Raw genomic sequence first — 10,666 nt, 5'->3', positions numbered from 1 at the left:
ATATGATCTCTATTTGTTCATTTATTGTGTTTGACATAACTCAATTCATAAGTGCATGAGATTTGAGATTTTATAGTTTATACCACACGAGATTGAGTGATTGACATAACCGTTATGTAACATATAAATAAAGGTTCAGTCTTTTCCATAAATCCAACACCTTATTTTACAAATCACCACCAACTTGATCTTCAAACGAAACTCCATTGTCATCTACAAACAGCATTTTCGTCAAGTATTATCAAAACCCCAAAACACGAATCAAGTAGAGAATAATTTATTTCTACAATGGTCATAAATTTATCTAGCAATTAGCAAAACCCCTAAACTGTTTGGGGGAACGAATTATTTGGTGATAGCTTAAGTAGTTATCTCTCTGAATTGAGATGTAAAAATCTTCAAATCTACATCCTCCACAATTTTCATTGAACAAAGAGTAGTTTTTCAATCATAAAAAGCTTTTAACAGAAAAGAGAAAACAAGTGAAAGTGTTTATATTTTGTAAAACGCCAAGTCCAGTTACAAAAATATGGGCCCCACCCCCTCTCATCGGGATCCAGACCCGACAATAATCAAATACTCCCAACGGCCATCAAAACCCAATATAGCCGTTGGGACGCTGCAACGGCTAGTTTTATGGTGCCTTTTTCTTTTGTAGATTCACAGGTAGAGAGAGATATCTTCCTTTTAAATCATATCTCAGCTTATCTCAGAAGCCAACAAAGAGTGAAGATACATCAGTTTAAGGATTTGAGAGATCTAATTAATTTGCTTCCAAATTCTCTCCCTCCCTCTCTTGAGTGATCAGCAACTGCTGCAGCATTTTCTTCTCTTGTCAGATCTGAAGAAAAGGTATGCGAATTTGAAGAATTGATTGTATTTTTAGTATTCTTTGTGTTTGAAGAATTGATTTTTATGTAAACCCATTTCATCAATTATGATTCTGCTTTTTCCTAGTTCATTATGTTTGTAAGAAATCATCAAACCCTTTTTTGTTTTTGGGATTTTTGCAGGTTTGTATAGCAGCTTCAAGGGTTTCAAGATGAATGACCTAATGACCAAATCCTTTGTCAGCTATGTGGACCTGAAGAAAGAGGCCATGAAAGATCTTGAAGCTGGTCATGACCCTGATCTTGAGATGGGAAATGTAAGAAGTAGCATTGACAAAAACCTCAACTTGTTCCTTGAAGAAGCAGAGAACATCAAGAAAGAGATGGGGTTAATCAGAGAAATCCTGGTCAGTCTACAAGAAGCCAATGAAGAAAGCAAGTCCTTGCATAAGACTGAGGCCTTAAAGTCACTGAGAGGCCGGATCAATGCTGACATTGTTACTGTGCAGAAAAAGGCCAGGACAATCAAGTCTCAGCTCGAGGAGATGGACCGTGCCAATGCAGCGAACAGGCGCCTCTCTGGCTACAAGGAAGGAACCCCAATATATAGAACCAGGGTTGCTGTCACAAACGGCTTGCGCAAGAAGTTGAAGGATCTTATGATGGATTTCCAGGGTTTGAGGCAGAGAATGATGACTGAGTACAAGGAAACTGTTGGGAGACGATACTTTACAGTAACTGGAGAAAACCCAAGTGAGGAAAACATTGATAAGATCATCTCTGATGGGAATGGGGGCGAGGAGTTTTTAGCAAGGGCAATACAGGAGCATGGAAGGGGGAAGGTGTTAGAGACTGTGGTGGAGATACAAGACAGGCACGACGCGGCTAAAGAAATAGAGAAGAGCTTGTTGGAGCTGCACCAAGTGTTCTTGGACATGGCAGTGATGGTGGAGGCACAAGGGGAGCAGCTGGATAACATTGAGCACCATGTTCTGAATGCTAGCCATTATGTCAAGGATGGTGCCAAGGAGCTCCGGACTGCTAAAGGGTACCAGAGGAACAGCAGGAAATGGATGTGCATAGGAATTATACTTCTGCTGTTGATCATTCTTGTGATCATAATTCCGATAGCTACAAGCCTAAGCAGCTCTTGAATTTTGCAATGATGTGGGTGTGTGTGTGGTGCACACTAGCTGCAATCGTGTTATTGCTCTTTCTGTTATCCTTGTTTTTTTTTTCACCTTTTCGGTTTATCTGTGTTAGGGTTTGGCGTTTTAGAATTCAGTAAAACATTCCAAGCCATTGGCAAAAGAGCAAAGTACCTGCATATGTTGTGCTCAAATATATTTTCTATTCCAGGCTCACATTCACTGGCTAGGTCAACTGCGCTTCAAAAGCTCCATGGGGGCACAGTCAATTGTTTCCCTGCTCAAGCTAATGGAAAATGGCATCTTCACGCAGGCGAAAACTGCGATTACAATCAAATTAACGTGTTTAATCAAGATAACGAACTGAAATCCAACATATAGAGAAAAAAAATAAAATGAAATTACGAAAATGTCTTTAAAACGTTAAAAGACTTATGTCAAGCTCTAGTAGCATAACAACTAGTCTTGGCACATGTATATCACTCGGTAGACACTTGTCTAACCGATGTGAGATATATTATTAACAGAGTGATAAATAATTTTCTCTATGCTTTAAACGTGAAAAAACAAAAAAACTAGTAGTGAGATTGGAAATTTTTTTATTTTTCAATGGATTTAGATCTTTCATTAATCGAAATTTTTTTTATGCAGTGATTAAATAGTTCTGGTTGTTCGTCAATCGTCATTCAAGAATTCTTTTAGGTAGTTCATACCATCCATAAGTAGTGTTTTGATATAAGATTTTCAATTCTTCCATATTTCAGTAGTTAGTATTCTTCCATAAACTAAGATTAAAATATATATATATGGAAAAAAAAAGTGTTTCCACGACTCTATCACCCGATCAATTTTGTTCCACTTAATTCCTATTTCATGGCTGCACATCTTTCCGCCTAAGGAATACAAAATATTGGTTCTAAACGGCCATTAGATAATAAATTATTGGTTCTCTAGCGACGAATCAACAATTCAAAGTGCTTTTCTATAAGTGTTTTTCTATAAACGATCGTTTAGATTTGAATCAACAATTATTCTTTCCTTGCTTGATTTTTCTACTACATTGGAATTTAGTTTGGGTGTGGTTTTACAAAAAAAAGTTCATGATTTTATGATGAATACATGTTAAAAGGAAAGAAAAAAAAAATAGTTGGTCCAATGAACTTTAGTAGAATATAGTTGTTTTTATCCAAATTGAAATGAAAAGTGTCAAATGTTTCTCCACAAATGATATCATACCACTAACATCACACCACGTATATGTAACTTTGTATGCTACATGTGTCAACAAAAGTAAACATAGTTGAGGTTAGAATTTATCCAAAAATGACACCAAGAAGCCTATATATATGTTTAGCCTTTCTCATTTAATTATATATACTATACAATTAATACAAGGTATATCAATAATCGTTGTAATATATAAAAGTATATCTATAATCACTAATCAAATTCAATCTCCCAAATACAAGGAAAGTCTTAGTTTTAAAGCCAAAACACATATACTTCTTTTTTTACGGAAAACCCACCCAAGAGTCTGTCCACACAAGGATCTACCCCCGCATGGTAAACTCTAGAGATAACGATATTTCCCAATACATGTTCTACTTCAATCATGAATATAATTTCAAACACAGAATAGAACGTGAGTTCCTGCGCCAAACTCACACATATCAAATTCCGCCTTGCCACCCTAACTACTCCACAAAGACAACGAAACTCATATACACATAATCTCTGGATGAGAATCAACATGCATGGAATAATGGTTGTGGCTACAATTAATTAGAGCGAGTCCTTCAAGTGAATAGACTAACTAATTGATCAATTTAATCTTGTTATAAAATCATTAACCTCATTTTAATTATTTATTGATTTAATTGGTTTTTGTGGTGCTTAAGCTTACAACAAAATCATGGCAACCACCATACAAAGAATTGGACAAAACAATCCAAACTATTTCCCACTTGAGACATGGAAATAGGGTTACATAACACATGCATGCATGGTCACATAATCACATGTGTCTTGTGTTTAATTAATCAAGAAGCTCTTCTCTTCTTAGTGCTTGAACTGTTCCATCATATATATCTATGCACATATATGTGTGTGTATATATATATCATACTTTTTTCTAAACCTATACATATAAATGAGTCAAGTAGTGTTCCATCTTTAGGTACCATGTAACATAATCTTAGAATAAACCAACACATAAGAAGTAACCATAAAACATTTGCTTTCATAGAATAGAAGACAAAATAACTTAAATTGCACTTTATCTTCTAACCCTAGAAGAAATCATAGCCATCTGATTTAGCATCATCATCAGGACTAGATTGTAAAATTCAGACAGAGAAGATCATTGTCCTAACTTTATCTGGTAGCCTATATAAATGAGTCTCTAATGAGGTATCAATTCAAGTTCTTCATAGTGCAAAAGGCTTATATTGGCTTCTGTGAAGAGCTTCAAAGAAAGACTAGCTAGCTAGCTTAAGGTCCCATTTGAACACATCTTCACTAGAAGAATTAATGGGGATCTTGACTCATGATCAGCTGGCTTTCATTTTTGGTCTACTAGGTATATATATACATATATGTATGTATGTATGTATGTATGTATAGTACTCATGATTTTTCTTCTCTAACAGTAATTTTTTGGTTCTATAGGTACCACCATATCCTTCTTTGTCTTCTTGGCACCAATGTAAGAGCCCGAATTTGGATCAAAACAATATTATATATAACATATTAGTTGAACATGAAATTAAATTTGAATTTGTTTTTGAATTTAGGCCAACATTTTACAAAATATGGAAGAAGAAATCATCAGAAGGGTATCAATCAATACCATATGTGATTGCGCTTTCAAGTGCAATGCTTCTGCTCTACTATGGTTTTCTCAAGACAAATGCATATATAATTATCATCATCAATGCAATTGGATGTGTTATTGAAATCTCCTACTTGGCATTGTATCTCCTATATGCACCAAAGAAGGAGAAAGTAAGTTATTAATCACATTAATTGATTTCCTAATCTCGGGATTAAGTCTAAATACATCTTACCTGTATATGCAACCATTTTTGACCAGTAAAGTGTTTTTTTTTCTTTTTTTCTTCTTGGGTTGCAGAGAAATGCAGTGAAGATGGTTCTGCTATTTAATGTAGTGGGTTTTGGCATAATGATAATGCTAACATTTGTCCTAGTAAAGGGTCCTCAAAGGGTTACCGCTGTTGGATGGATTTGTGCTGCTTTCAATCTTGCTGTCTTTGCTGCTCCATTAAGCATCATGGTTTGTTCTTCATTTTCTCTCTATTGAATTTTTTTAGACTTCCAGTTAACTAACATTTTATATATATATTTATACACACATATATATGTTGCAGAGGCAAGTGATAAGGACCAAGAGTGTTGAGTTTATGCCATTCACACTTTCCTTCTTCCTCACTCTATGTGCCACTTCTTGGTTCTTCTATGGCTTCTTTGTCAAGGACATGTATATTGCTGTAAGTCAATTGTCTGGTTGCATAAACACCCCCTTTCGAATCCATTCTCAATCGATAATTGTATTTTGTTTTTGGATTTATAGGTGCCAAATGTGTTGGGGTTCTTGTTTGGGATTGCTCAGATGATCTTGTACATGATATACAAGGATGGGAACAAGAACGATTATGACATTGAAAAACAAAAGCACCAACATGTGTTCACAGCAGATGATACTAGTCATGATCAGAATCCTAAGTATGGAGATGGCGTGGATAAGATTCGACAGAGGAGCATCGACATAGGAGATCATAGACGAAAATCTGTTGAAATGTTCGATGGAAATTACAGATCGATCAAGTCGAATGATCAGAACCACCATTGATGCACAATATAATTGCTCATCAAAGACAAGGCTCAAGAACAAATAAGTTATTATAGCTCTCTCTACTTGCTTGTATTATTGGATATGATAGTGTGGATTGTGACTTGCTTGGCAAGTTCTAAATAAGTTAAATAGGGCTATTCTGTAACATCTTTCAATGAGATATATATCAAAGACTGATAACCAGACATATAAAATCATTTCCTAACTGTCCAATCTATCTATCTATCTATGTTGTTGTCATTTTTTTTCATTCTCGGAACTCACCTCACCTCACCTCAGCTCGGGAGATGATATTCATGAAGGTTTTCGTGGTATGGCCAACGGCACGGGAAGTCTTTCTCGCAACACCTGCAAAAACTGGCTGCAAAGAAATGATAGGAAGGCTGGCTCTCTCTTGAATTATTGGCTGTAACAACAATTATTTCATTGCGTGCATGGCCTGAACAAGAGGAGGCAGAGTTCCCCTGTTTTTTCAATTCTAATGGAGATAGATAGATAGATACAGTCAGATTACTGAATACAAAAGAGCATAAGATTCATTACAAGAAAAAGCTCATCTTCATGGCAAACGTTACTGGACTTATTTTAGTCCATAGAACCAACACTTCAAAGGTCCATTTCCATGGTAAAATCATCTCGCAACACTTCAAACGTTATTGGGCTATTCGGTTTTTTCTTTCTATGAACGAACTTTTCACATTTTTGTCCAATTTGGAACAAAACTTAAATTATTGACATCTTTTTGTTACGAAATGTTCTACGAAAGTTAAACTAACAAGATAGCCATGTAAGAACAATAAATAAAGTAAAGCGGACGACTTTGATGGTTTACAATTGCTCAACTCTCTCCATGGTTATTCAAAAACTAGAGCATCTCATGATTACATTGAAATTGTGCTCCTCATTCATGCCAGTTTCCCTTCTCTGCTGCAATGAGTCTTTAGGTCAGGTGGCAATTCCAGTAATGAGATCATCCGCTTCCTCTTCTGTGAAACTCCCTCTCTCGATGTCCGGCCGGAGGTAACTTAACAGTCTCAGACTACAGCTCTTAGGACACTGGTTAAGAACTTATGATGCATGAACAAACCATATACACAATTCCATATTTCCATGATTAGTGTATGTTTTGAATGCCAGAGCAAATTGGGTGGGCTTTTTTCTGTTGAGAAATGCTTCAAATGTAAGCCCAAACTAAAGTCTTTATTCAAGAGGCCCATAGTTACCTTGGGCCATAATTTGACATTCTTGACGCTTTCTCAAAGCCCAAAAGTGCAAGGCGACCAATTAATCGCTTTTTTTTAACACAATAAGATAAAATCAAACCAAAACCAAATTTAATAGCTAATGGATCCAAAATTCATGGTTTGCAAAAAACAAGTTTTGTTTCAAATTAAACAAAAAAAAAATAATAGAGGTGACAAGACTTTGTCTGGTCCAGATGATCAAATTTATTCGACCCAAATAAGACCAAGTTTGAATATAAGCTCTACGTCCAAAATTCATGTCCAAACACAAAAAAAAAATTGTTCTATTTAAATCAGGATTGGAGTCCAAACACATAAATTTTATCCGATTTGAATAATTAAATACGTTCGAAATACAATCCAAATTAAGTTATAGATATCTAAATATTTCGACCCGAAACCCTTTTTTGACCACCCATTAGGAAAAAAAACACTGGTACTTGTCTTCTTGTGAGATGCTTGGTCATTAACTTTGACTTTCATAGCTGGCTTTGTCAAACATAGTTATGTCATTTGTGGGTTTTAACATAAAAAAAAAAAAAGAGTGATTTTGCCTTGGTATGGAAATCAAGACAGAAAAAAAGGAGCAGCCTTATGTGATGTATGTGGGTGGTTTTGTTTGGATCTCTGCACAATCTCCAACACCAAAAGTCCAAAAGTTGGTATTAAAAAAGTCAAATTTGGATTAGCATATCATTTTACATAAAAAAACAAACAAAAATACTCTTGACAGTTGACACTTTGACTACATATACGCATATGCATATGGTTTTTGTTTTACTTTGGAGGTTCTTAGATTTTATATAAATCTTTGTTTGTTGTTTCTTCATTTTCATAATCACCACCACATTTTGTCAAAGTTGTTTTTTTTTCTCTTTTAACACCACACCTACACCTAAAATTTCCCAAAAAATACGTTGTTCAACACATAATTGATATAACTTGCATGATGGGTTTAGAGTTGAGACTCTTATGTCTTAAGAGTGTGTTTAGATTGAGGCATTTGGGGAAGGAAATAGTAGAAAAAGAGAGTTTGTTCTAGTTATCTCATTTGGATAGTTCAGAAAAAAATTAAGGAAAGGGATTTAAAGAGAATTGGGGAAGATTTCATTAATTTTTTATTAAAATACTTACTCTCCAAGATGCTATCATTAATTTGAAGGGAATTGATGACTAATTAAGTTATTTATAATTTAAAAACAGATTTTATCATTATACATATAATACTTTAACATAAAAATAAGGATAATTAATAAATCAAATCAATTTTTTTTTTATATATTCAAACATGAAAGTTGAAAAAATATTCTTACATTTCTTTCTATTCCATTCCCTCTTTTTCTCTTCTCTTCTCTTCTCTTCTCTTCTCTTCTGATCTCAAAATCTCTCAATCCAAACACGTTTTCATTCACAATTTTCAACAATCTTATGGCCAAAAAAGAAATGTTTTCAATGGTCTTCAAAGGATTCCCACACCAGTAGTCTCTCATTCTTTGTTTCAGGTCCAAACCCACTAAAAGTAATTAACTTATAAACACAATAATATAATAGAAGTCTCTCAATTTGTATCTATCAAAACCAAAATTGACCCACTGACATGGCTCATGGCTGCTACTGAGAAAAGGGCAACACTTGCTTTTATCTCCAATTCCCCATTTTATCCCTGCAATAGCTTTTTAGGCCCAAACCACCAAAGTCAACAGCACACATGCACATCACCACCGCCATTACCATCCAATACAAAACCTTTTCAATGGTTTGTAATCTGTACACAGAGAATAGTATAGTATACCCTAAAATTGTGAAAGGAGAAGGGCTTTTTGTTTTTGTCTTCCAGTTTACTTTTAGCCCACTTTGTGCATCAGTAGTTGTTCTTCTTTCCACCAAAACTGAAGAAGAAAAAAAAACTAGACTCTCTGTAGTTTTCCTCCATTTATGTTATGTGGACCCCCATTTTTCTCGTCTACTGCGTGAATCAAGGGGAAAAAGAAAATTGGGTCGGTCGTTATTAATAGAATCATCACCAAAAGCTGACAAAACCCTACACACCAGAAGGCTTCAAATTTTGTTTCTGCTTCTCTCTTCCTCTGTTTGTTCTGTTTGGTCCAGTAAATGAACTGAAACAGAACTGTATGTGTATGTAACTATATGTATCCTTCTTTTTAAGAATCCACAGAGGTTGTTTCTTTTTTAACGCCCTTCTTTCCTAACCCACTTTCGCTCTCAGAATGCCCACGAACATGGATGTAAGTTCTGCTGTCAAAGTTCTCTTCTTTTCATTGATTCTGTGATGGGTTTTTGATTCAGACTCTGTTTTGCTTTCTGGGTTGTTTTTTTTTTTTTTTGTTGATTAGAATTGGAGAAGGAGTGGTCAAATACCGGCATTTGGAGACTGGGATTACACAAATCAGATGCCAATCACTCAGTATTTCGAGTGTCCAAGACAAGCAGGATTGTTCGGATACAGCTCCTCTGGTGAATGTGATCATCAGTACATGAACAATGGAGATCTCTATGCTGTTGAGTTCAAGAAAAAAACCTCTCGCGATCTTGCTCCTCCTCGTAAGGTAGTAAATTAATTTCCTTCTCTCACATTCGGCTTTCTCTTTCAGTTGCTTACATGGGTCATGAATAATATGATGATTTGCGTTTGGTTTTGTTGTTGTGATTGTGAATTGTTGAAGACGAAGGGGGGAGAGAGGAATGTTGAGAAACAGAGAAAGCAAGAGAAGAAGAAGGTGTGTGATGCGACTGAACTTCCAAGAAAACAGAGTCATCAACAACGCCATAAAATCGTCAGTAATAACAACAAGAAGATTAGTGTTGAAGTGATTAATCGTCAAAGATTGAGTGTTAGGCCTCCCAAACCTGTTGATGAAGATCTCTACAAGATCCCTCCGGAGCTCCTACTCTCCTCCAAGCGGGTGGATCCCTCTCTCTCTCTCTCCTCTCTTCTCTCTAGTATCATTTATTATAGTTCGATATTAATATTCATGGTTTCACATTTCGACGAGGTTTGGTGTGATATCATTCTGATGTCATTATGATGTATTAGGTTGAATTAGATTTTCTCTGTTATTTTTTCTAAGAAGATTTTCTCCTCCTCTTCTCACTAATCTTTTTTCTTTCTTTCTTTCTATTGCAGAAGAGGAAGATGGGACTGTTCTCATGCTTGGTTCCTGCTTGTGCTTCCTGAATCTTGGATATTCTGAAAGAGAGAGAGAGAGCTTTCACAGTAAAACTCAAAATGGGGGGAAAAAAAAAAAGAGTGAACTTTTTGCTTTTCATGAAAGTGTGTATAGCTAGTAGAGATGTGAATGATGCTTTTGGATGGACCTTTTGTGTTGAATTTAGTGAGGGTTCAGGCTGATTAATACTACTTGTACTGATTTTCAGAGTTACTATTAGATTTTTATACAGCAGATTTCAAACAGGATCATGGAAAATTACCCACCAAGCAGGCTATTTAATCTACCCCAAGTATTTGCAATCATTCCCATGAACCAGAACAAAGCTAACAGAAACACAGAGCAATACATAGAATATGAAGTACAAAGTTACTAATGACAATGT

General features: G+C 35.4%; 3 protein-coding genes across 3 annotated transcripts; all 3 read left to right on the top strand.

The window, feature by feature from the left end:
• Positions 1-689: 689 nt before the first annotated feature.
• Positions 690-2,069, top strand: LOC119992908 (syntaxin-related protein KNOLLE-like). The gene is made up of 2 exons (XM_038839742.1): positions 690-852; positions 1,014-2,069. The coding sequence occupies exon 2, from the start codon at positions 1,043-1,045 to the stop codon at positions 1,982-1,984; it is 942 nt and encodes a 313-aa protein (XP_038695670.1). The 5' UTR covers positions 690-852; positions 1,014-1,042; the 3' UTR covers positions 1,985-2,069.
• A 2,343-nt stretch (positions 2,070-4,412) lies between these two features.
• On the top strand, positions 4,413-6,048 carry LOC119993815 (bidirectional sugar transporter SWEET9-like). Its single transcript, XM_038841087.1, has 6 exons — positions 4,413-4,556; positions 4,646-4,682; positions 4,771-4,981; positions 5,109-5,270; positions 5,365-5,484; positions 5,568-6,048. Exons 1-6 carry the CDS (start codon positions 4,508-4,510, stop codon positions 5,844-5,846), a joined length of 858 nt encoding a protein of 285 aa, XP_038697015.1. The 5' UTR covers positions 4,413-4,507; the 3' UTR covers positions 5,847-6,048.
• Positions 6,049-8,903: 2,855 nt separating this feature from the next.
• Positions 8,904-10,467, top strand: LOC119993052. Its single transcript, XM_038839959.1, has 4 exons — positions 8,904-9,339; positions 9,448-9,660; positions 9,778-10,017; positions 10,239-10,467. The coding sequence occupies exons 1-4, from the start codon at positions 9,322-9,324 to the stop codon at positions 10,287-10,289; spliced, it is 522 nt and encodes a 173-aa protein (XP_038695887.1). The 5' UTR covers positions 8,904-9,321; the 3' UTR covers positions 10,290-10,467.
• Positions 10,468-10,666: the final 199 nt, after the last annotated feature.

Source organism: Tripterygium wilfordii, chromosome 23 (assembly GCF_013401445.1).
Source record: "Tripterygium wilfordii isolate XIE 37 chromosome 23, ASM1340144v1, whole genome shotgun sequence".
NCBI classification, from domain to species: domain Eukaryota; kingdom Viridiplantae; phylum Streptophyta; class Magnoliopsida; order Celastrales; family Celastraceae; genus Tripterygium; species Tripterygium wilfordii.
The sequence above is the reverse complement of the archived record's forward strand: the minus strand, read 5'-3'. Positions and strand labels throughout refer to the sequence as shown.